This window comes from Lissotriton vulgaris, chromosome 3_1 (assembly GCF_964263255.1).
Source record: "Lissotriton vulgaris chromosome 3_1, aLisVul1.2, whole genome shotgun sequence".
Lineage (NCBI taxonomy): Eukaryota > Metazoa > Chordata > Amphibia > Caudata > Salamandridae > Lissotriton > Lissotriton vulgaris.
In genome coordinates this window covers 1218704623-1218732179 of record NC_141689.1, presented here as the reverse complement: position 1 = coordinate 1218732179, position 27557 = coordinate 1218704623, and the positions used below count along the sequence as shown (strand labels likewise).

General features: G+C 40.4%; 1 protein-coding gene across 4 annotated transcripts in view; it reads left to right on the top strand.

The window, feature by feature from the left end:
* PAX5 (paired box 5) overlaps positions 1 to 27557 on the top strand; it is a 547862-nt gene that overhangs the window by 85642 nt on the left and 434663 nt on the right. For all 4 annotated transcript variants that reach the window (XM_086961679.1, XM_086961678.1, XM_086961677.1 and 1 more), the window contains exon 4: positions 26580 to 26644. In XM_086961679.1, the coding sequence (XP_086817805.1) occupies positions 26580 to 26644 (65 nt within the window). The remainder of the gene's footprint in view (positions 1 to 26579; positions 26645 to 27557) is intronic.

Sequence of the window (27557 nt, the reverse complement as noted above, 5' to 3'; positions counted from 1 at the left end):
AAAAGTAGTCCGCCCGCTCTGGTCTTCCAGCCCATGATTCAGACGCTGGCAGGAAAAAGGTCTTATAGCCCTCTAGAAAATAACGATTCTCAATTGTTCAAGTCTCCTGAAGACTGATCACTGCACATCCTCTAATGAAGGTTAACCACTTTTGGTCATTAAACTTGCCCGCAAGACCAGTGATGTTCCAGCTAATGCATTTGCACACCTTGTTGTTAAAGCCCGATAGGACACTGATGCACTGAGTTGTAGAGTCTGTCACCACTCCCACTGATTGATCATCCCTAACCAGTCAATCACAGGCATCCAGACCAGACAAGAGCGCAAATCTGTTTGAAAAATCCATTTCGGGTGGAGCCACATACTGACCATCACTTTCTGAGACTTGACATTTCGTGACTTGCCTCAGTCAGACTGTAAGGTGTGGACCGGTAAGCTATAAAAGATACCCAGGGGGATGGATGGAAGTTGCAGTGCAACTGTTGGGGGTGATGCCTTATAAGTGCTAAAATCCTCTCTGCTGCATGAGGCCTATTAATGAATCATTACACAGTTCCCTTCAAGGATTTTCTGGGCTTTACCTAACCAATTTACTCGGTGTACTATGTTGATAAAGCCTCCAACAAGGTCCCCCAACACTGAGTACAAGCACAAACAATGTGTAACTTTGTTTTTCAATTGACAGAAGCTCTCCGAAATGTCCACCAGCAGTGGTGGCACATTACCCAAACCTACAACATAAGGCGTGGCTTCAGGGGGTAGGTTAAGAGTTACAGGTTTAGACATGGGGGTGTCAACTCTCGCCTGCAGGACAAGTCTGCACAGCCCCTGGACGCGGCGGCTTGCATTGGGTCTAGGTTCCGAAAGTTGTCCCCTCTGTCCTTTCCTTCCCCTGTTGAAATCGGATGAGTAGTCTTAACCCCTAACTGACGAGTACAAGACCCGACAGGGACTACAATAGCTCGATTCTTCACTGGCTCAAGATCCTTTGCTCCTGCCGTGTTCTGTATAGGCCTCAATGAGGCAACAAGTAGCGACAGGATTAGGTGTGAGAGCTCCCATGGGTTGCATTATCTAGTTCCATTTGGAAAGTTCCTCTTCAATTGCTGCTAGGCAATGACACATAGGCTTCAACTTAGCGTTCAATGCTCAATTATGGTATCATGGAAGGAGTACAATAAAGCTTTCATGTTAACCTTCTTCATCAGGGTGGGGTCAATATCCCTAGGGGACTGATCCGTGTTGACCCTTTGCTGCCTAAATTTTCAGCTGACTTTCAGTCTTTCCTCTTTCTTACCACTTTGTGGTCCTTTTCCAAGTCTTCTAATTCTTCCAGGGCAACAGGACCTGCCAATTGCTAGGGTCACAGGGCCTTATGGAAGGGAAGGCTTCTAAAACAGCAGATACTGATATGGGACCCTCCCAACCTCTATCCAATGGGGGAAAGGGGTGAAGTTATTATAGACTTGTGTATCAGGTCTGAGGCAGCAGGTAAGGACACTCCAGGTAGTTTAGGAGACAAGATAGAAGAAGGGAAAATAGATAGTCTGCGGGTGACCAATTCAATCTCTTTTTCCATGATACCCATGGCTCAGTGCAATAATTCATCCAGTGTAGTAACAATATTAATAGTGAAGCATCCACAGGAGTCTTGCATTTCTCCATAGCCGGCCCCACGACTTGACCAACTAAAGTCCAGTTGCACAGAATTTAGCCCGTGAGCTTTGCTCCTAATGAGCCCCCTGCTCCTGAGAGGACAAGATTGAATGAGCATTCCCTCCCTTCTCACTCCTCACACAGACAAATGATTGAGAGGGGCAAGGTACCAGGAGTTCGTTATTAGAGGCAAATCACGCCATATGCCAACTTGCAAGAGAGTAGACAAGCAAGTCCAAGCAGCAATACAAAGGAGGAAAATACAAGTCTCCTACTGGAGAGAACTCCTGCAAGCAGACTAGAACAGGCGACTAAAGAGTGGAAGCACAGACTCTGCCTGTGCCCCTCAAGCTGGCTCGAAGACACGTCTACTCCCTGCCACCATGTGAGAGAGGAAGAATGGAATAGCTAATGCCAGAGACATGACACCACCCACATGCTGTATGCAGGGCCAAGAGAGGAGCCTTTTCCCAGCACTGATGCACGCGGATGGGCCTACCCTTGACCTGGGCTTCTCCTGGGCACAGTCCCCTCCTGGGCAGAGTCCATGCGCAAAGGGTGCTTCAGTGTGCACTGCGGGGGAACTAGACACAGCCTCCTCCTCCTTCAAGGCAGAAGTATTATGGGACACAGAGCCCCCAGCAAGGCGTACAGTCTACCAGACGTCCTGATCCATGGAGGGCGCATTTCACTGTAACTGATCACGGGCCCCTCCTCCTTCAAGGCAGCAGTATTATGAGACACAACATCTCGGGCAAGGCTCACAGTCTGCCAGACTCTCCTGTTGAAAAGTGTGCCTAGTTTGTTGTTCCTTTTTTAAATTGGACGTTTACATCAAGACAAAATATAGCATTTAAGTACACTTACCAAAGGTCCCTTGGCCCACTTGCTCAAACTTGTTAGGTCTGGCACAGCCAAAGACTGTTAATAATAACAGCGAGTGGGCTTTGGGTCAGCCCTTTCTGTCGTTGACTTGTGTGGCTCAACGCCTTTCAGCCATTTTCTGAATAAAGTGTGTTTCACATTTGGATCAGCCCATAGGAGTTTTGGACAGTTTTAAATTTCCATTTTTGCCATTGACTGGTCAAAAATGAGTCCATCTAACAAATCACACGTTTAACTCTAACACCGTCTCCTCCACCTTCTCACAAAGGGCGCATGCCCATCCACCCTAGCCAGATGTCCCAACTTCTCCACTAGCATAGTCTTTCTCCTACGAGGAACCAACATTGGCCTGTGGGAGGAATCTCCTCATGCAAGATGGCAGTGGTGTCATGACTTCGACTGTGGTCATTTTACATGTGTAGAGTCCCGTTAAAGGTCAAGGGGGTTCCATCACACTAGATCTGCCTGTGCGTCCTTTTCTCTGACACTGTCAGCATTCCAAAATGCAGGCACATGCTCAGAGGACAGAAAAACATAGTGAGGCAGTATGAGACTCAACATTGAGTGCTAGCATACTTGCTTATCATACTTGCTCAGTGAGAAAGGGCCTTGTGACCTTAAGGATAACTAGACATATGTATCCATGCAGGCTCAGTGTGATATGAGAACTCTGACCTTACCCATTAGTAGACACTTAACATGACTTTCTTACTGAGATATAGTTTAATACATGGTTTTAACTCATGCCATGAAAATTGTCATAGTGGGATATTGCTAATGTGCATAAACTGGTACTGAAGAGTGTGGTCACTCTTCATATACAGTGCTGTAATTTGCATACGCGTATTGCACAGACACCGCTTATGTAGATGTTGTCAGTGTGACTGTGTACTTCTACCGCTGCTTTCAGAAGACTCGATACGTGCAACAGACTCCTTTGTGTGAGCATGGGATAGCCCCAGAACCCCTTTCTCAGCAGTGTTGGTTCTGAAATTTGGGCACTCAACTTAAAGAGATTGAACACCGTCCCCTGCTGATGACCATCTACTCGATTGGCCTCTTACCATGAGTGCACTAAGCAGCATATTTCCTGTCAGCAGCAATGCAGGGAGTAATTCTGTAAAGAGGGGATTTTCTGTAGGGCTGTGAGTGGAGTGGGAGCTGCCACTGGCTGCCTTTGACAATAAATATCGGATGTACGGCGTTTTCATGCATGTGTTTACAACACATGCCTTCACATCGTGGGCAATACAATGAATGTGTTGTTACCACGCGTTCCATTACAACGCAAGTCGTTACAATGACTTGCTTTAGGGAAGCGCTGGAGTTTGGAATAGTATATTTTACTATTCCAACTCCAGTCTGTGCAACAGTAGGGAAAGTGTTGGATTTTAAATCCATCATTGAGTTCCCTAAAGCAAGTCGTTGTAATGACTTGTGTTGTACTGGAACGCGCGGTAGTGGCCCATTTGTTGTAGTGCCTGCCTTGTCCTGACAGCGTTGTAAATACTCTTTCCCATAAATATCATATCAGAGGGAGGGGTAAAGGTGGCAGGTAGGTCGATGATCAGTTGACCAGTTGCTGGAGTGCCTTGAGAAATGCTGAATGTGCAGCACTGTTCAATGAGGGTTCATGGGTCAGATACATGATATGAGCATTGCTCAAAGAATTTAGTGGTTGTTGCCTGAGTGCGCACATATGTATGCCTTGTAGTCTGTGTGCACAGGGATGCCAAGATGTGCTTTTTCTGTTTGTGCATCCAAAAATATCACACACCAATATATGTCCTTTAAAAAAAAGCAGGTATTTTGGATCCGTCAATGCATGTTTTATGTCTAAATCAAATTATACTTGTAGAAATTCTACATCACCTAGTATTGATTCACAAAGGGTGGGGTGTCTGAGTAATTATTTTTGCCAAAAGTGTCCTTTTTGACTGCAGACCTTCCGCAGATTAGGGAGTGGTTCTATGATTCTGTTATAATCCAGCACCTAGGGAATAAGATAATGGCACTTCCATGCAAATTACACAATCTTCTCTTTTTGGGGGAATTGACTAAGACTTGCAAGACATTTTCCGCACTTATTTGCTTCTCCACTTATTTGCTCCTCTAAACGTACGCCCAAGTGTCGCTGGTTCATGTGCTTCAGAAAATGGATCAAAATGCATGACTACTTCCCCTTTTCCGAGGATGTGGCGAGAAAGAGATTTCACATGGACAATGTTTCCATGAGACTAGAAAGTGAATTAAAATTCATGTTTACAGTTTGATTCCTATTTTGCTCAATTCTCTTGACCCTACAAATGCCGATTTTCTGCCGTGCAGATATTAGACCCAGTAGTGCACATCAGATCTACATAATACAGAGTATTTCGAAGTTTAACTTCCAAAACTCAGAGGCAACACACATGTGTTACTGGGGGCTTTGTGAAAGACATTTCCAGTCAAACATTACACTCAGTGTTTCAGTGTACACCTATGCCCTCCAGAATTTAGGACACCTTAGTGAACCAGGCCTACCATATTCAGTGTTCCAGAAATGGCATTCAGTGTTTTGTGTATTTTCACATTATCCTTGTATTACACAGCTGTGAGTGATAGCATTACTCACGGGCTTCAACAGAGACCCTCTACTGCTGCGCTGGTGAATTATTCTAACAGCCAGGGAATCTTTATTCGGCCATCAAAGACCATAAAAGCACAGATTTATTCTATCATTGTGATAAGGATGGTTGCAAAACAACATTGATCAAGCTGCCACTGATTTAGGTGGGAATGTAGGGCCAAGGGGTGAAATTTGAACCATTCTTTAATATCAAGCAATTATTATTAATCACTCAGCTAGTAATTGAAGATAATCGTTCAATTTCAGTGATCAAAAGTATAGGCTTACTAGAGAGTTGAGTGATGTGTTGAAGACAGAGCTCACTATGGAACCTAAGTTTGTCTTGCTAGGAATAACCAACAATGTGGATTTGAGCCGCCCACACTTGATCTTCACTATGCTAGCCCTGGTGGTGGCGAAGAGGGACGTAGCGAGGGGGTGGGGAGTGCTGTCACTGCCCCGGGTGGAGGAATGGAGACAAGTTATGGATCTGTATATGGCGGCAGAAAGGGTCACCTATAAGGCTAGAGTCTCTACCCGAAAATTCCGAAGAGTATGGGGAAAGTGGAGAAGGTATCATGGCCTTGACTAGGGGTTGGGTTCTGATTGATGTGCTAAGGGTCCTGCTGAATAGGGCCGTGTTCCGGGGTGTTGAGGGGTGGCCCGGGGGTCCCGGACTCAAAGGGGACTGCTGGCTGTCTAATGGACTGTGCGAACAGATGTAATGTAGGCGGTGTTGGATCTTGACATGCTGATGATTATGGTATTGTCACTATGGAGGGTGGGTGGAGGGTCGGGGGAGCGCAGAGGTGTATGGTTAATCGCTTGTGACGTGTCAGCTGTGTTTATGTTGGTTAAAAATGCAAATAAAAATATATTTTTTTAAATAAAGAAAGTATAGGCTTACTAAAGAAACACTTTATTGTGCTCTTTCCAGGCACAGAATATTGCAGTTACTCCCTTAGGAACCAAATATCACCTTTGTGATGATCTTAGGGACCAAATATGATTAAGAAATTCATTGTAAAATATAGCAAATATATTTCCTTCATAAACTAAAGAGAACATTTTATGAGGTAGTCACAGCCCTTTCTTATACAATAAATTAAGATTAAAAATTACTCACTGCTGCTGGTGGCTATTAGTAGAAGGCATGGCATCTCATGTCATTAGTATGCTAATGACATACAAATACATGGTTTGCATCACATAAGTCCTGTAAGAGTGGAAAAAGTTAGAGTTCAATCCATACTAGTCAAAGTTAATAAAAAAAGGGTTCACAGAATTCTAATATCGTTGAAGAATGAGTGCTTCCTCCCATTAAAATTGATTGCCCTCTGTAGGCAAAGAGGGGTTTTCTTTGCTTGCAAGATTTACATGAGAATTTAGATTCCATATTACACATAATGCCCACTTTCTGTGCTTCCTTGGTACTTTGGTATTATAGAAGGGGCTGCAGATGCCGGCGCAGCCTCTGCTGTAACATACATTGTGCTGATACTACATGTGAGTTGACACCATCTCTAGGGGGTGTTTCCAGGTCTCCATGAAAATGAAGAAACACTTTGCCTCTGGGTCGCTCCTATTTTTTCGACGCAGTCACACAGGCAAAGGGGCTGTTAGGAGGTGCCCTAACTGTGCAATGAAAAGAAGTGGTGCACAGTCAGTGAGCTCCCTGAGGGCTACCCTTATTTGAGGGGCACACAGACATTCTTCCCCTTGAGACGGGTGCAGTGGTTTACTACAAACAGCTGCAGAGGGATCACTGCCCCTCTTTGAAAGGCAAGGTGAGTTGCCACCTGCAAAGTGAATGAGGAATAGCTACTTCAAACTAATGGCTGCTTTCACTTATGCCCTGTCCCAGGTGCAAGTTTGCAGGTGTCCCCCGGGCAGAACCTGTATTGTAATAGGGCTCACTATCCATGTCTGCACCCAGCATACCCTTTTAATCTGTGCGCCACTACTCAGACCAGGAAAATGCGCCCTGTACATAACACAATCCCAAGGTACCTGCCAAAATGAAGTATGCTGAGTCTCTGCTCAGAATCTGAAATCCCTAGTTCTTGCTTTCATATCAAAACACCTAGATGATGCCCACCTATAATTAAAGCTATCAGTTATCCGTTTTAAACGATTTTTACAGATAAATTTAGACAGAAGAAAAGTGTGTTTCCGGTCTGTATTTATTTTTTATAATGGCAAAATACACATATTTGGCTTCTTTTGAGTGACTCTCCATGCTGCAATTAACACATTTCAAGTCGAAGTACATATTGGCAGTATGGGGAGTTAAAAAACGTAATGATATTTGCTTAAACTACTGCATATCTCAACATTTAATTGTGCTATTGTGTTAAACTTTCATGTGGGTTTATTATTTTATTGTTTTTGGCTGTGTAATGTGCTAAAAGCTGGCATGCATCAAAGTACGAGTTCACCTTTATCCATTAAATAAATGTAGATATATGAGTTTTCACCTCATCTGTTAACAGAACAAAAAATAAATGTGAATATAAATACTGTTATGATGGCCAAAAAAGAAATATGAATAAATACTGATGGTAATGTTAAAAAACATTAATACCATAAAACCTGGAGCCCTGCTTATAATGAGAAAAACACTAATCAAACTTGACCAGAAGGTTGATGAGTATACCAAGAATGGCTATTCCTGTGCTAAGATAAGTTTCCCTCTTCAAGATCACTTTTATCAGATTTCCTGTGGCCTTCAGTTAAAAACACAAATGAGCAGTTGTTTTTCTGGACCCTCTGCTATATTTTTTGTTATTTGAAAACGTGACTGCTGTTCTGGAGGGCTCAAGTGCACCTCCTATGATCTTTAAGGTGTCTCTGCCTACTTCGTCTAAAGATTCTGTATCCTACTTTGGGACCGAGATCTTCTGAAGTCTAGCTTCTTGTCTGCAGACTGATCACATTATGGACTCGGGAGTTAATCGAAAATGAGTTATTACATGCCAAATGTAGGATCTATACTTACCTATATCTGCTTACCTTTAACAATATTTGGGTCTTCGAAATTTTGTCCATGATATTCCGGTGGAGCGATGTTTCTGTTGTTGACATTTCAGCATATAATATCCTTGTTTTTTGTAAGCATCCATTGAACTTGCCCCTTGTGTTTTCCATGATCTTGCCATTTACCATTATTTTGATTCTTGCGACAATCTATCCTGCTCCCCCATCACTTCCAGTGATGCTCGATTCTGTTGCCTTGGATTGTTATGGGATTGCTTAATAAGCCTTTTGAAATTTAATTTTCTACATTTAAGCCTTTTAGTGGGAATAAAGCAGGTACAGTGTATGTCCCTGAACAACCACTACTTCTTTTGTTAAATTTTTTATAAATATCTTTATTTGCATTTTATATTTTTTACAAAATTGCAGATAACTGTATACATGTTTGTGGTAAAAGACAATTGTTGTACATTTAGCATGGTATAGAATATCATTTACACAGCCAATGCATGTTTTCCTGAGTCCAGTGTCTGTTCTGTATAGCATAAGATTGTCTGCATCGCATGCTCTTTGACTACTGTATAATATATACGAATGTCCGAATCATTGCACGTTTATGTCCATTGGGTTAGCAAACTATTTATCAAGCTCTTCATAGTGTTTCCCTTTTTCTCCGTGTGCCCGGTTGGTGTATCACATGAATATCGGTATCTGAGCATGCAATCAAATCAAAAGAATGAGGCAAAATGTGATATATATTTATATTAATCAAACAAACTAACAAAGCCATTATCTACTTGCCCCTCCTGGGTCGGTGTGTATGCTATGTGTATGTTCCACTCCCAGTTTATCTACGTTAAGCTTGTCGCTTTCTTTAAACTGCATAAGCCTGTCCCGCTGGACGCCCCCATACCCCTCCCAATGTCTAAACAACCACTACTTCTTGTAGTATGTTGGCATACGAAAGAGTGATAACTAGCAAAATACTTTGAAATTGCCAGCCACTGTGTTTGTTATAAGGAAGCAACAAACAAAAAAATGGTCAGAAAAAGGAACGTGTCCCATAAAAATTATAAATCTTTTGTTTACGGTACATCAATATATTGCCTGTATACTTTCAGGTTTTCAGATTTATGGCAGAGTGTAATTGCCACAGTTTCAGATTCATAAACTGAGGATTGTAGCATGCAGTACACAACAACAGGGAGTCTGAGATCTTAGGAAACACAATGCTAGTATGAAACACTGAGCAAATGCATTTTTGTACAAAGTATGCCTTGAAATCTAAATGCTTTCTCTATGTGCAATCAAAAGGTACACAAGAAATACAAATACCTCTTTTTCAATTTCACATTTCACTAAAATATTTCACACATATTAGTGAACTTTTCTTCTTAGGCATGTGTCCTTATGAATAGCATCAAAATGAAAATCTTCCACATATTTGTGATCAAGAAGTAGTAGTCACTAGATTAATTAATGGATGGAACTTAACATCTTCAAAGTCCAGAATATGCTTTATTGTTAACTTTTAACACAAGGGGTAGCATCACTTCACTAATGAACTAACTTAGCTCTGGATATAAAAAAAATGTGTACAATTGATTGATAACATATATTTTTCAGGAAATTGCTTTAGGTACTGTTCTTAAGTTTGAGAAGTATTAGTCTAGTCATTTTCATTTATTGACTTGTATAGCCTTAGGCAGTGGGTTGTGTTTCTATGTTAATATTTACATCTCCTCATTAGTTTTCTTCACTCTCAATGTGTTTATTGTCTTCATCGGCTTCTCCTTATATGAAATACCATTTTTATACAGACACTCATCCCTCTTGAAGGGCCTGTATCCTCTCACTGATGACTCTGTTGGCCGAACTCTTGCATGCATCTCCATCTTGGACAGTACTACTGTTAGCTCTTTTTTTGTTGGACTTAGTGCTTGAGTGCCTGTAAGGGAATTTGAATTTCTGGTCCAAAAAATTCAAAAGTTAAGACAATTAGGTCCCTTTCTCTACCACAATGTTTTAGGAAAAAGATACCAAACCCAGATTGTATGTTTGGTTTTAGTACAGCAAACTACTTATATACATACATATTTAACATTGCCCGAGAGTAGCCTCTGGTATGGTTAATGAAAGAACACAGTGATCAATCTATTCAAATATTAAAAGATTTTAAATATTATAATTCAATATTATTTACATTTGTAAATTATGTATTTATACTTATGTTTTGCATTAACCCATACTAACAGGGTAAAAACAGTAGAGATTTGTACCTTAGAAACAAGTATGCCATTCTGCAACTCTGCTAAATTTAGTGTGGCACCAGATCTCAGACTGTTACTATGTTTTGCTTCTTCAAGACTTTGTCATAATATATTGAAATTTAAGGATGTATCCATGTGGAAGCCAAGATTCAGCCCTTTATAATGAAATGTGTGAATTATTCCGAGATTACTTTGGCCACGCAGATCCCTCTCCTGTCCGACGTCTATCAGCCATTTTATAAAACCTCCAAGTGTCACCCAAATCAACCATACATTTTGTCATGTACTTGTTTATGAAGACTATTTGTGACACCAGCATACTATTATCATTTTGCAATGACAGCAAACTATCTTACCTAAATATCTTTCACTTATAAAATTGAGATCAAGATCTAGTTTTCTGATGGCTGTGGGAATCTGCCAATTAAACGACAGCAAAACCGAACTACTGTTCCTCAATGCTAAATACATGGCAGCAACCCGGTGACTAAACTCGTCCACTTAACTATAACAGTCAGCTGCCACCAGTAGCTTGGTCAAAAGCCATAAAGTCACCTTCGATTTGAAAACAGTGATTGTTACCCATATCAGCACATACAACCACTACGTTTGTCAAGTGTGCAGCATCCACCCCTTGTTCTCAAAGAGGGCCATCCCACAGGAGCTAGAACAATGCCCAGCTCTCAATTATAATGATTTTCTATATCATGAAGTTCCATAACATCAAATATCCTGTATCCAGGTCCTGCAAATTGTAGCAGGCACTGTCGTTAACAGTGGTGGTACTCCAGCTACCCTTCATAAAATCATTCTATTGTATCTCTTTCAAAGTTTAAGAGACCAGCAAACCCTATAACTTGATCCCCAAATGCAGAACGCTAAAATAACTCTGTCGCTCAGTCACATACGGGTTTTCTATATCCTCGTTTTGTAGCATTGTGCCAGAACCCGCTACTGTCCAGGTCCAGGGCTATGGAATACATTCCAACTAAACATCCTCACCTGTGAAAACTAGAAGATGATAGACATGTGTTATGGTATGTCTAAATCCCCCATAGTGGATTTCCTCTTTCAGTCTGCACTGCTTTTCTTTGGTGATACAGTTCAGATGGATGGAAAGGTGGCAGTGAGATATAAACAATTTAGATTTCCTATGCTGGCTTTACTATGCATAACATGGTCTTTCCAACTCAGCATTCAGAGTGCCTGTGGGATAGCTCAAGATTCAATTTAATTGTTCATGATAGGCTGGACCACTTTGTGGAGAAAACTGATCAAAAAAGGGTCTTGGCACATTGAGGGATCACACCTAGAGAGAGGGAAAAGCTTTAAATTCCTGGGTGATATCTGGATGAAAGGGGTGGTAAAGGGGCACAAGGAGAAGCCCTAAAGGCATCTGCCAAGCATTTAATGTGAGCAATGGGACATCTAATAAAGAACTTGGCCAGGTCAAACCAGCAAGCTCTTCTAACAGTTGTGGGATGGAAAGTGATGCCTGCTCTCTCATACGGAGCCATAATGTTTAAGGATCAATTATTTGAATTCTTGGACAAATACCAATGTGCACAATATAGACAACTGTATAGACAACTGTTTGCTCTCTCAGATTGCACCCGCCAAGCACACATTAGGCCGGAATTCAATCTTTCCAAGGAAAACCTGGTATTGCATGGTAAGTGGATATCATATTGCTTAAAATTAAAAACAATGAAACCCAGTATATTGAAACAATTTCTATGGAGGAAAAATACAGGAGCCAAACTCTGAGTGGGAATCTTTCTTAATGAAGTCCATTCAAATGTTGAATGCAGAAAACCTTGTCAACACAAACTTATCAAAAAACGCTATAGCAAAATTGTTAATAAAGAATGCAAAGCATGTTCAGTGGCCCACGACCTACGCGACTTAAGGAACAAGTTACAAGGCAGTTGGGCTATTGATCTTTCTGCTCTGGGCTCCCTCCCAGATCATCTGAGTTTGTTGCTTTCCAACAAGGCATAAAATAATCTCAGTCTGCAGTCTGTTTGATACTTCTAAGATGCTACTGGTGTGGACGCCGAAATTGAAATATGAGTAAGCAATGAAGAATATGCAGTAAATCGGAAGACTCATTGCTGCACGTGATTCGCATCTGCGAGAGCCTAAAACCCTTGTGGCAGTTTTGGCTACGGCCAATGTTTCGTGCCAGGAACATTAGATCACGCTTAAATATAATTCTTACCTACCTAAGAGGTGAATCATGTCAGCTGTCAGTCCGCTTCCTTCAATACATGAAAGCAGTGGCAGACCTACTGCAAAAGGCAGTTATCTCAGACTTAAAACATATGTAAGGAAGAAAATATGAAGACGCTGTCCGAAATCTTGTTCCGGTCTACAACTTTTGGTGCTTCAAGTTTTGCAGGTGGATTAAGTAGGAATTTTATTCTTTGACCTGATGTGCACTTAGGTAGGATGGGTTGGATGCAGGAATGGGAAATGTGCGACTAGGAACTCTATTCTTTGAACAGTTATGCAATTTAGTAGGATGGGTTGGGTGTAGGAATGGAAAATTTGCAATTGTACCAAAGAACAAATCGGGAATTATAGATTTATTGAGCCATTTTATCAGAGCTATTTATTAGGGTTGGCAGTGTGCAATAAGGGGAATCCTGCAATTTTTACTGAAGGATATCTAGGTCTTATAATTTTATGTTGAGCTAGAATCTTATTGGGATGAGTTGCGTATGAGAAAGTGACTTGTGCAATTTCGATTGAAGATTTTGTTGTCAGAGCACTCTACTAGTGTGAACTGTGGGCAGTAATGAACATTTTGCAATGTGTCCTGCAGGATATGGTGGGATGTGTGCAATATGGGGAATCGTGCAATTTTTCCTGCAGGATCACTAGGACCTTTAGATTTATGAAGAGCAAGGATTTTATTAGACTGGTTTGATTGAAATAATGGGAAAAGCGCAATTTCGATTATTAATTTTGATCTGCTGAGCACTTTATTAGAGCAATTTTTTAGGTAGGGCTGTGTGCAATAATGCGAATTCTGTAATGCCAACTGAAGGATAACTAGGACCAATAGATTTCTGTTAGACAATTCTTTTACTAGGATTGGTTGTGTATGAAAATGACAACTGTGCAATTTCAATCAAAGGTTTTAGTAGATGTACCACTCCTTAGACTGAGATGTTGAGCGGGGTTATACCCGTAAAAAATACAAGCCTGGGATTCTGCTTTGCACCATATGCTAAATACCCCAAAGTAGGGTAAATTAGAAATTACAACTTTTGGAAGGGTCACCCTATTTGTTAGTGCGTGGTATGGCTAATAAAGAGAATTGCACAGTTTTAAACTGTAAGTCTTATATGTTAATGTCTGTTTTAACTTGGTTTTTGCATTAGGCTTCAGGTACTCTAATATGAGACCAGGAAATGTTTTGATAATATTTGAATTATCTGAATTCATGTTATAAAGGAAAGTGGGAGCTAAGGAAGAAGTGGGGGGATGCATATTTTTGCTGTAATGATTTTAAGTAATTGAACAGTTGGATAAATCTAAATCAGAAAATCTGAACCTCTGTGGAAAACATAACCATCGGGGATTGTGAGAAATCCATCAGCCAACCCATATTTCATGTTGACGGTTTGAGCTTCAGTTACTCACAAAGTGTTATGGCAGCAAAGCATCTCAAATGAAGAAAACATAGCTTCCAGGGGTTTATTTTACATATTTGATGTCCATTACATCACGGAACACCTACATCTACTACACTGCCTCATTAAGGTAAATTTTATATGTATTTTACTACTATATATATTTCCTGCTTTCCCAGCTCTACCACTAAACTGGCTTTATTTACATTTAATAAAAATTATAGTTTTGTATTGCATTTTGTTTAATTTATGACCACCCTAAAATTAATTGTTAATTACTAAAGAGTATTTTAAAAGCTCATATTAAAATAAACCATTGATCTTTGAATAATTAGATTAAAATTAATTAATTTAATAAATTCAAATTATATTATTATCCATAACCTGACCATGATATTCAGCCTATCAGTTTCCTTACTTTACTTTTATTTTATTTATTATAAATATAGTGTAATCTTAATCTAACACTTAATCCAACCTCAGCATTAATCCATACTCATTATTTTTAACAAATTAAATTAAGTTAAATAATGAACTGCAATCCTTTCATTTATTTCAAAACTGTCATTATTACACCACCTTGCCCCAGCTGTGTTACCAGCCAGTTGTGTCTGTTTAGATGGCCAGCCAGGGGTGGCATAATACATGCTGCAGCCCCTGGTAGGCCTTGGGTGCACTTATGCCCTGGGTACCTATGATACACTGTACAAGGACTTACAAGAGTGACCCAATACCAGTTGGTAAATGCACCTAAAGTACATGGATGTCAATTTAGAGAGAGAACAGCTAGGCTGTGGGTCTGATTAGCAGGCCCACAGCCAGGGAAAGTCGGAAACCAGTGAAGCAAAAATCAAAAATATGTGTGACCAAAGGATTGCAGACCCTACTCTCCTACAACATCCAGTAGCCAAAGAAAGAAAAACCAATAATGAAGCAACATATTGATCTAAGGAAAATCAGAGTAGGTCCACCTGGTTAAACAGACTACATTAGCAGTGTTAAACTCTCCCCTGAAAGAAGAACATTATGTAAAGTGGTCAGTAGTTAAAGTTTGTATTGTAAGCGGTAAACATAAAAGGCATCTACAGCATAATACTGAATAGGGGATAATTTTGATATGGGTTCAAAATTTTCATTTTATCTTTAAAAAAAAACCTAAGTGCATGCAAATCGTCACTTTGGGAGAAAAGTAGCCATCAATCCAACCACATGTTATGACAGTAAGGTAAAAGGAATGCACAAAGAAGATTAGTGAATAGCAGTCTGGTTTTATGTCAGTCTAAGCATCCAACAACATTCTAGGTCAGCAATTAAAACGTCTCTCAATCAGAATTCATGTAATGTTGCACCTGCAGTCTAACATAAGGATTACTTAGAGCTTCAATTCAATTAAAAAATCTTTATTCGGATAGTAGTGTACCCATACAAGCTCAGTTCATATAACAGCAGAAGCAAGTATACAAGCCCATTAATCATAATATTAGAATAGTAAAATCATACATAAGCAAACATCATGTTACAAACGGAATAAAAACTGTAACCAATAAAAAAACCTCTTAATTTAAATAATTCTAGATTGTTGTGGGCTAATTAAAGAACTAATCTACAGACAATAGCCATTGGGTTTAAATAAAACATGATCACAATATATAAAAATGAATTCATAAAAACTGGTGTCATAAAGTGCACATTGTGCTGCGGGCGTGTACTGCAACTTTTAGAAACGTACCTACACGAACAGTTAATTCATAATTTTCCATCTTACGAATTTCCATATAGGCTGCATCATGACAAATAGGCAGGATTTTATTCTAAACGGTATCAAAACTATTTTGTGTATTCCATATATATCTTTAAAAGAAATAAAAAGTGGGATGTTGTTTGCCCGCTCCTGCTATCGCAGGGGCATGGTAATTGATCTAGATTAGCATTGTACCCCAGAGGGAAACATAATAAGAATTTAACTGTGCCTGCCCTTAAACAGAAGAAAAGTCCTCTCTCCCGACGGCCTATTGATTTTAAAAGATAACTAGATGGTGTATTTGATGCATCCTCAATAGACATATAGGTTGCTACAGACGTTTTCTGGGCCTCCCTTTTGTGTCTTAGTGTTCTTTAATGGGCATAAAGGGCCCTCCGAAGGACTATTTTGTTCATATTATCAATTTCGGGAGGGTGTGAGAAGACCAGTGAATAGTTAATACTATTCAAGCTCTCCTTCACTGCTGCAAGCCATGGTATTCCCCTTCCCTTGTCACATGTGAGGCAGTCTCTTATTATCTCTCTAGTGAGGGACGTTGCTGGGTTTTTCCAGATAGCAAGCCAAAAAAGGGCAGGGCGGGCCTTTATGTAATCTTCAATATAATGCAACTTTAATTTGGCATGACACACATATTGTGATGTGGAGATCAGAGCTCCCAAAGGTTTTTGGCAAAATCAATTTTCTTCAAGCTGGGTGTTATTACTCTTTATATGGCCCCAAACCTCCGCTCCATATGTTGCTGTTGGGATACACTGTGTTTTATAGATTTTCAAAAGCACTAAAATTACCCATGTTCTTTTGGGCTGGGGGAGGCCAAGAATTGAATTAATAGCTTTTGAAAACGTATTCCTGCTATGTGCCACATGGTCGGTACAAGAACCATTGTCAGCAAAGACCAAGCCCAGGTAAGGAAAAGTGCAAGTGCGTTGTCATTTTTGATTATCCACAACAATGGTGTTTAAAAGATACTTTTTTGGCCCACAAGACATGATAAACAATTTTTTAAAATTAGTACACAAATCGAATCCAGCCATAAAATCCACAAAACCCCACACAAGAATACGTAATGCATTGGGTATTCGGCCCATTAAGACCGCATCTTCGCCATACAATCGGGTGAAGAGTATCTTACCATTGATACTTAGAGCTTCATTGCTATAACTGAAAAAGGTCTAATTTGGGACAACATACCTTTCCATGAAATGTTCATAGCCTTGATGAACAGCTCAGCCAAGCAATAATAAACCATGCAAAACACATGAAAGCCAGTGCCTGAAGGGGCTAACCCACAACTGACTCTCTCTTTGTACTTCTTCTTATTGCACTTTAATGAAGAGTTGATGACATAATGTATTTCAGACAATTAACTTAGTCTGTATCCAGACTTTAAATGGGTCAAACAAGGTGGTTAAAAGCCACACCAGATCTACAGCATTTTGTAATTTGGTCTCTTTCAGTATTTTAAATAGACGTCCTGCTTCATGGTCCTTAAGGAAATGAATCCAAATGGAGCAGTTGTGGCAGAGACTACCTCAAAGATGGTAGTAGAAGAGGCTGCTTCTAAACATTATTATTATAAGAGAACAACAAAGAATCTACCACATTTGAGACATCCGGTGGCGTATAACTTGAATTGTTAGTTTCCCTTGATATATTATAGTTTGGAGAGGAAAGATGAAGAAGCATGGTTTCAGAATACACAAGAATATATTGTTAGTTTATTGGCTTCCAACTTGAAGAGAAGCTTCTGTACCAATCAAACCAATGATTTGGTAAAGCTTTGCACTGATAGTGTTTGCGCTGATATTGTTTGCGCTGATATTCTTTTCTTATACTAAACATTTAGCTTGCATCTCAGTTTTGCATTGTGGGGATTTTTAAGATGCTCACAGATGCTCTGTGGAAGAGCTGTGGTGCAGCGGCCAGGGTGCTTGACTCTGGACCACGGGGTTCATGGTTCCGACCACGGGGTTCATGGTTCGATCCCCGGCACCAGTAGCAGGTCAGCCCAGCACCATGTGACTCTGGGCAATAGCTCGCTTAATCTTCCCAAGGGCCCCAATCGCCGGGAAACCACTTTGGAGGTAGCTGTGCACTTTATAAATTCAAGGTTATATAAGCCAGATGACTTTTAGACAGTTGCTGCTTCATCCATTCTATCTGCCTCCTATGTTTGCTTTGGTAGTTTATGTTTGGACGAGAACCACCAGTGATGATGGATTTTGAAGCTTCTCATTGTCTTAGGAACTAAACTAGCCAGCGCCATTGAAACAAGAGTTGAGTAGTGCAGCCGTCTGACTGATGAAGCTTTGCCGAATATGTCGGGATAAGCCTTCAGAAATTTGTACTAAAAATAAATAGAGCATTGGTCAGACAACTCAAGGGGCGATGATTCAATTATGGGGAAATACATTTTTCACAAAAATCCCAGTGTATGATATTGGAAGCGAGGTAAGAGTGTGCATGAGTTGTGAGCTCTCGCTCGAATAGAATGTTGATCAGGATATCCACTGTTCTTCTGTCGGTAAGTGGCTTTCAGTGGAATCAACCAGTACCAATGCGTTATGGTCCCCAAATGAGAACCTTGGCCAATAATCAAAAGTAGCATTATTAAAATTTGAGCCACAGCCAAGCAGTCTGTAAACAAGGGCCCAAAACATGGATATTATTGGGGCCACACTCTAGTTCAGCTAGGTAATTGTCCCCCTCTTTGCTTACATTCACATTCAGCTCTTCTGCTTCATTCAGCTAAGTAACATACCCAGGACTTGCAAAATACACAAAGTTCGGGTGAAAACTGGAAACATAAAAACACACAGAGACAAAATTACACAATTTTAAACAGAAAAAAAGCAAAGTAGAAAAAACCTCGGCTCAAAAGTTCAGAATTGCAATCTGACTCCTCAATATATTTACTTTGACAACCTACTTTCTATTTTATATATCTTTTAAATGAAATACTTGGCCAGTCCACTGCTACACTCTCAAATGTACAGGAATTCACAAAGCACTATTGAAGGGGTGGTGCCGAAGCCCCATTTAGTGATCTCCCACCACACTATGAACAAGTACACCTTAGCACTTCCAAGAACAGGGAGCGCTGTAACGCGGCATACTATGACCTGGACCCATCAAGTAGGAGGTGCCGAAGAAGTGTGCAACAGTGAGTGCACAGCTTCTGCTCCTAGTCACAGAGTCTGCACGTACACTCTCAGTCTGAGACATACATCCCTAGGCACAGAAGGCATGTCGTAGGAGAAGTAAATAGCACATTTCACAACCCAATAAAACAAATAAAAGCCTGTGGGAAACGAATTGAAAGGCACCCAATGCTTCAGTTGTCCTGTCACACTGAACTGAAGAGGGGGTCCCCAGACAAAGGCTTTATTTTATTTTTTATAAATTAAGAGCTCAACCTGATTCAATTTTCAAGAGTTTTAAAGTTACTCTACCTTCATACCTGAACATCTGACAGGACAATCATCAATTAAGAGGTTTGGTATCTTTTATAAACATTTATACTTGAATGTGGCAAAGTCTGATGTGGTATGTTTGCGATGGAAGCAAGAAAGTGTCTGGTCCCTCAAAAATGTTGTATGGATCTGGTGATGATTGTTTAATAGTACTAATCCTTGGTCTTCAGGAGAGTATTGAAGCACCCATTGATGTATCTGACGTTATTCAGGATAGTTAAAATCCAGGTAGGATCACGTTGCTAAACTAGTATATTTCCCAAGTATCACTTGGATTATAATGATATCCAGTGCTCCCTTCTCAGCATCACATACTCTATGATCAGGCTTGACTTGCAGTCATTTGGCTAATGTGTGACCTGAAGGGAAATATTTCTTCATCTAGGTGAAACCAGAGTACTCACGTGGTATCTGGGTCTGGTTATGTTTTTTGTGGATCTGACATTAGTGTGTGGCAGACAGTAATCCTAACCCTATTTAGGTTTACAAGAAGACAGTCAAATCCACTGAATACTCTGGGATGGTAGATATTACATTGAGCCTAAAATGCAACTATAGTAGTAATATAGGTGGAGTACACTTCTATTTTATTAGCCTGTAACTTTGAGTAAGGTATTTATTCTTTAATTGATGCTACAGTGTCTTTAAATACATTTGGGAACTTGTTATCAAATGGGAGCTTGTTGTTCTCAGGTACATTTCTTGAAGCTGCCTCTCTTTCCATAACGAGTCATTAGAATACAGTCACCAGTTTTTTTTCTTTCTCTTGGTAATATATACATCGTAACATTCTATTCCACAAAAGAGGGCAGGACATGAAAGCACTTGTTCATGCCTCTTTCTAATCAACGGGTAAGCATAAAGATGTGCATATAATAAAAGACGGCACAGTGGGTTTAAAGATCTGCTTTGCAATTCCCATGCTCCCCATGTAGTGAATGGGAAACTGTTTCTTGAAGGATGTGACATTATAATGTTGCATTTGTAATCTGTAAAATGATTCTTCCAAAACGCAATATTGCATATACATGTTTTTTTTCTCAAAGGATTCTGTTGAGCACAGATTGACCTCAAAAAACATAAAGTTCTTTAACACTAGGAATTGTTAGCACACTCCTGATTTCCAGACAACAGAGATCATTCTCTATTTTCAGGCATTATTATATAGAAGATGATAACGTTTAGAGGATGGGAGTAGGTATGAATCTATAGAAAGAATTTGTTATGCGCATATCCGCCATTTCTTGTCACACACCAGAGCTTTGTGTTAATTTGCAGTAGGATTCATTTTGAAATAGCTAGGCCTTAACAGTTTCATCTAGGTACAGATATTGTGAACTGATCAGAATGAATTTCGAAGAATGCCTATTCACAGAGGACCAGAGTGGAAAAGTATTTACTACCTGTCCATGAGAAGTAAGATGGCCAAGAAGTTTGTTCCATGTAGAATATATGTTGTTAATGGGTATCCTTCAGCTTAAAGTTAAAATTAAAAAAGTCTCATGACCAGCTATAATAGTGCTCTCAAATATGAGATAAATAGCAGGAAAGTGAATACCTTTGTAGGGATCTGTAAGTGATATTTTTGAACAAGGATTCTAGTGATGTTAAATAAATCGTTTGATTTCTTTTGGACACAAAGGGTTTGATACACTACAGTGCCTTTCCTTCAAAGCCCAATAATTAGAGCCTCTCAAGGGAATGCCTTTTCAAAGGCTATTAAAGGCAGCAGATATCCCCCAAACGAAGTCCACCTATTCACATGTCTTCAGATGTCACGTATTACAGGGAATATCACAAATGCAGTTACCACTTCAGGAAACCATATAAAACACTGATCCTCTTTGTGTAATAGTAAAGCGGCCCGTCCCCTGCCAAAGTGGTGAGGTGTGCCGGAAGAGGGAGCTAGGGAGGGAGGGGGGACTCAGGGTACAAAATATTAATAATGTGTTTTTTTTTAAATACTTACCTGATTGCTGCTGCCATCCACTGCATCGCTCTTTTCCGGCACAGGCTCCCTGAATGCACTGCGGCCAATCATGATGCTGCATTAAACGCCAGGATTGACCTGAGCACTGGGACTTTGCTCTCCCAGGCAGACTGGGAGCATGTTCATGCTTTCTCCAGCCCCAGCAAAACTGCTGGGGCTGGAAAAAGCTTCACTGCACATGAGGATTTGGCCTGCCTGAAATGGCCAGCCAAACCCTCATGCGCAGAGAAGGGACAAGGGAGTGCACAACGCTCCTCCACCACAGTGTCATCCTCCTGGACTCGCCCCCAAGACTCATCAGAGTCCTAGGGGCGAGTCCAGGGGGATTAAAATAAAGGGTTTAAAACCTGTTTTATTTCTTGTGTGGGGGCTGCGCTCCTCTGCTCTCATGGATGGGCCCCTGCTGGCGACCAGTGATCAGTGCATTCATCTTGCTGGAGGTGGTATCCTTGATACCCACCTATATTTGGCCAGACATGCAGTTTAGAAAGGTGTCTTAGCATGGAAGTACCTAAGAAAGTTAAAGTTGTTTAGGAGCTGTGCAGGACTTGGGTGAACTCTTTCAAATAGTCTGAATATGATGTATCTATTTATGCATGTATGCATATAGTGCTGTACAGGGTCAAAGGCAAGATTAAAGTAAATGACTAATAGAAGAGGAAAATGGGTTGTGGACAGTAAATGCATTGTAATGTAGAGGTGAGTTTTCAACTCTTTCCCAAATTTGAGCAGCATTGGGGCCTTCCTCCTAAATAAATACAGGAGTGTTGTTCCAGACCCTTGGTGCATAGATGGAAAAGGCTTACGCCTTGTTTTTCTTTTTTTACACTTCTTAGTCTGCAGTGGTCCCAGGTATGGCTGTACCGAGAACAGCCCGAGATGGCTAGCTTGTCTGCAGGATAAGCGGGGGTGCTGGCCATGGTGGATTTGTAAACGGTGTATCTGGCTTTGAAGAAGGTGAGGGCCAGCAAACAGAGCCAATAGAGTTCCATCAGAGTGGGGGTAATGTGATCATATTTCTGCAGAGCGTGGATTAGGCATGCTACTGCCTGTAGGATGCCCTTAAGGGGTGCCTGTTTGGAGTCTCCAAGGCTATGGAGTAGTGCATTAACAACAACCAGATGTGAGACTACAAGGGTTTGACCAGAAGTTCTGAAATCACATTCTGGTAGAAACAGTTCGATTTTCTTTAGAAGCTAGAGCTGATACCGGGCCGCCTTTGTTTTTTGGCACTGTGCACCTTGAGGGGGAGGTTGGTGTCCAGCGTGAATAAAAGTTATTTGGCATTTAGGGAAAGTTCAGGTTCAAAGCCATCATGGTTCATGTCATTGAGCCAGGTTTGAACTGTATCTTGTTTATTTCTCTGTAAATAATAGGAATTCTATCTTAGTTGGGTTGAGCTTCAAGTAGACACTGGACATACAGGTATGGATGATGTGCAAGCAGTGTTTAAGGTGTTGGATGTCTGAAGCAGAGAATGCTTTCTTGTAGAGTTATGTATCATTGGCATATTGATGAATCTTTGTTGTTGGTGTCTGTGAGTAGAACACCAAGTGGTTCCATGTAAAGGCTGGAAATGACAGGAGAGAGTATGGAACCCTGGGGACTCCACATGTGATGGAGCTCTTTTGTGACCTGGAGGTTCGCTTGTGGGAACCTGGGGTCAGTTGGAAAGGTAGGAGGAAAACCAATGAAGATCATTGCCATTCATGACTCAAGGATGCGTTTGAGAGTGAGTTGGTTGACTGTGTCAAAGGCAGCTGAGAGGTCCTGTAATATCAGGAGGCAGGTGTCATCTTCATCTGTGGTCAAGAAGGCATTGTCTATGATGTGTAAGGTGGCATTCTCTGTGCTGCAGCGCGATCTGAAGCCCAAATGGTATCGTGCAGGAGATGGTTAGCAGTGATGTGATCTTGGAGTTGAACATAGACTGCTTTTTCAATGATTTTACAGATGAATCATATGTAAGTGAGAGGCCTGTGGTTGGTGAGGTCATCAGGGTGTAGTGTAGGTTTTGTTTAGGAGTGGGAGGAACTGACCAGTCTTGAGAGCTTCTGGGGATATACTTAGAGTGAGGGAGGCATTAAAAGTGGTAAGTAGGGGTACGAGAGCCTTGCCTGGGAGAGCTTTGATGAAAGATGATGGTAAGACATCATCTTCATAAGAAGTGGCTTTGAGAGAGTTTAGTATGTCAGACAGATCTGGGAGAGATTGGGCTTTGAATGGCTGATCAGGGAAGGGATGGGTCTAAGATGTAAAGCAGGTCTGATATCCTCAATGTGCTGTTCAATATTCTGTGACGTGGGGAGGGGCAGGGTGGGGGGTAGTAATGTATGGATTAGGGACTCTATAAGGTAAGAAAACATTAAAATAAATAAAACGAATTTTGTTGCGTGCACTGCATCACCAAATGCGATGCAGTGCGGGCACCGAAATTCGTTTTATTTATTTTTATTTTTACTTACCTGTTAAACTCCGTAATCCATACATTACTACCCCCCACCCTGCCCCTCCCCCTCCCCACGTCACCGCCCGGCCGGTACTCCCACTACCGACCGCGGCTGCTATAAGGACTCGCTTACAGCCTCAGAAACCGGGCTGGGCTAACATCTGTTTTTCTCCGTAGCCTACATAATTTTATAGATTGTTAGCTACAACCATCAGTTGGCTGCTTAGTCTTGCTTCTTCACCTTTTTCAGTTCTGCACGACTGCTTCATTTTAGAGTTGTGGCGCCTTATTTATTTTGTACGTTATAGAAAACTTGTCTTCTGCTGTGGGAAGGAGGGCATTGCGTTTTTTGAGGGATCCCTTTCTTTCTTTGAAACCTATTTTTAATCCCTGTATGGTGCTTTGCTGTTAGTGGAATGCTTCAAGGTGCTGTCCGTCTGTCCCTGTCCCAAGGATCGTAACGAAAATGTTTTATTTTATTTCTCAGAACAATTACTGATTGGTTAGGATCAGTAGTACGTAATTAGGGGCTTGCACTTCCCTAAGGTGCTTCTTAACTCCTCTAGATGCGCACAGCTTCCGGACAGTGTTTTAGTTGGGGTTATTTTATTACTTATGATAGTTGAAAATGGGTAAACTGAAGTGAAAGTATCTGGTCTAGATTTTTAAATGTGAAAGACGTCAGGGCAAAGCTCAAACGGAAACCTGACAGTTATATTTTAAGTACCCAATAAGCATCATCATCAAAGCTTTGTTCAAGAATTATACTCATAAAAGCACAAACATACATTTAAAATACTTTGTTTCAAAAAGATTAAGCATAAATAATGCAAAATCAAGTAGCTTAGTGTTTGATTTTTTTAACGTTAAGTTAGGATTTGGATTTATTTGCTAAAACCTCCGTTGCCAACATGAAATGATAAATTAGCAACAAAGAGTTTTACATATGTTAAGCGATGGTTCTGCAGTCAATGTTTTCAGTTATTGCCACAATGCAAAAATGATTCTCTGTGGGTAGGGAAAAATGTTTACTGTTTCACAATCCATAGGCAACAACATATTACAACATGGATTTGTTCAGCTTTTGTACACCAGTGCAAAGTTTCTGTACGGCGACTTTGGGGCGAAATTAATACAACTTTGCAGTGATGCAAAAATATATGAAAAGTGCAGAGTAAATCCACACGCACCATTTTGCTGCTTGTATAATAGTTAAGAAGGCAGATAGTATTTTAATTATTGCTTAACATGCACCATGCAGATTCCACACCATCTTTGCTGTTTTAGCATAAAGTAAAAAAAAGAACCAATATATTTCTTCACTTTTGAAATGTTGCCTGCGCTTGAGGTAAAATGACTGTGCCATTTACATCACATAAGTATTGTATTATATCAGATATTTGTGTAGCACATCAGCAAAATAGGCCAAAATCAGTTTGGTCTATTTTATTTACAAGTAGGTAGTTCAAGGGCTACGATATCTTGTTTTAGTGTTTCAGTGTCAAATGATTTATAAACAAAATAGGTGTTTTTAATATATATTTAGAAACATTTTGCCAAGTAATTTCCTCCAGTTTTGCCATGTGCAAAATAGGTTTTCTACGTTTCCTACTATGCAAGCGAAACATTAGTCAAAATGCTGTTGCCCTGTTTTTTGGATCAGTTCAAATGTTCTGTAATATGGGCCCAAAGATTTCACAAGAAGGGTGGATATTTTTGAGTAAAATGTTTAATAACTATTATCCCTTTTCTAAAATTAAAAAAAACAGAGAGTATCTTTTTACCTCTGTTTTTGCAAACAATGTAATAGAAATGGAGCAAACTGATTTTTTCTTTAATATTATCTGCAAATTTCTATGACATAGTCTAGAGTTGTTTTGTCAGCCTGTTATCATTTGTGTCACCCCATATTGTCCGAACCAGATAAAGCCTGGTGGCCCTGCACAGAAACCTTGCAAGGAAAAAAATTGACTCCCTTGGCCCCACGTTGGTTGCTCATTTTGTTGTTGATTGAAACGTTCTTTGCTGTATTTAGAAAAGAATAAGAGAAAATATATTTTTACATTTTCCAAATGTGAAAGCTATAACTGAGTTTGAGACAAATAAGTGCATTTACACTTTTCAAGGCTATTCATGGACATGGATATTTCTATAAAAATCTCTAAAAACACATAACATGATTCATATGCAGTTGCAGAGTGATATATTACATCAATAATATTCACCCAAATAACTTTCTACGCCCTGGTGCAAATTCCTTCTAAAACAACTTGAGATAGAAATTGTTTGCTTCACTTAGATCTTCTTACCGTAATAATCGTGCGTAACCACTTGTGTATTTAGCACCAGTGCAAGGTTTCTTCCGTGTGCCCTCTGAATTCTCATATTTTTCTAAATGGGCTGATGAAAATTGTGTAATTCGGAATTACAAAAATACTGGCAGTGGCAGCCGTATAATAGAAATAAGCAGTGGCGTAACCTAAAATGGCGGGGTCGCTCTTCAAATTGTCACGAGGGGCCCCTGAATCTCCATGTCTCACATATATTCCGAGGCTTTGTGCTTAAATGAGGGCCCCCTGAAGGTCTCAGGGCCCCTGTAGTGTTGGGCGCCTACCCTGTGCCCAAGGCGTACATGGGCCTGCATAACGTACGGGGGACGGTTGAGGGAAAATCAGTTTGTTCCATTTTGAATTGAAAGGCGCCCCCTTCCTTCACGGTTGAAAGCGCAGCTCTAACGTTACAGTCCCAATAAATAGGCCAGGACCTTGGCGCGTGGTATCGCTTCGGTATTGATTTCCCTACCTCAATTGTTTCTGTTCTCATGCACGCGCCATTGCTAAATAGATTTTTTTCCCTCTTTTGCATACAGGATTATCCGGACAAAGGTACAGCAGCCACCCAACCAGCAAGTTCCGCCCTCTGGCCACAGCATAGGTGAGAGAAACTTATTCTAATTACACCCTCATTGAAACGGGGAACTACCTGCGAACTTTTAATCAATCTTACGGACAGATAATTCTGCATAAAACACTTCAGCACACTCGTCCTCAAGCGCCGTCTTTGTCAGCCTGCCACGCCGTAGCATGGTAAATGAACTTTCTAAATACCGCTAAAAGGTTTTGAATTTTGCTGATTATCATGATAAATAGCTTTTGCCATGAAACAGAAAATGGAAATCTAAACCAAAAAAAAAAGCCCCGCTAATAGGGTTCCATAGAATATTGGATAATTAAAGTAATACATCACAAAAGAGGGACTTATTCATAACATTTTCTGCATCATTAGTCGGTAAGTAGGTTTAAAGGTGTTTTTTCCTTCTTTTAATTTGTCAACCGTGGCTTCCACCTTGCCGTGTCTGGTGGGTGGTCGTGTGTGGAGAGGTGACATCATTTTCACAACTATTCTCTTTCGTCTACCTCATCTGTTGCTGCTGTGTTTTTCAGGCCCCCTGACACCCTGCGGGAGTGGACATAGTTATACTGCTAAAGTTTTTCGGATAAGCTAACTAAACCCCGACGGCCACTTTTAGTTTTTTTTCAGATCTTCATAGCTTTGTAAAACGTTTTAATGTTTTTGATACTTTTATCTGTTTCCCCCCAGAAGAATGTCAGCACGACAAATAAGTCCAGAGTGTACAACAAGTGATGGAACATTTATGCCTTTTAGGAAGTCATACAGGCTTCCGAAGGGATGCCTGGATACCTATGGCAGTCATAAATTTCCAGGAATACTGCTGCAAAACATTTGTAAATTCATACTTCAGACAGTGCATATTGTACCTGTAATATAATTATGCATGGGTGATTGCATCATCTTTGTGCTTTTTTAAATGTTTCTGCACGGGGAA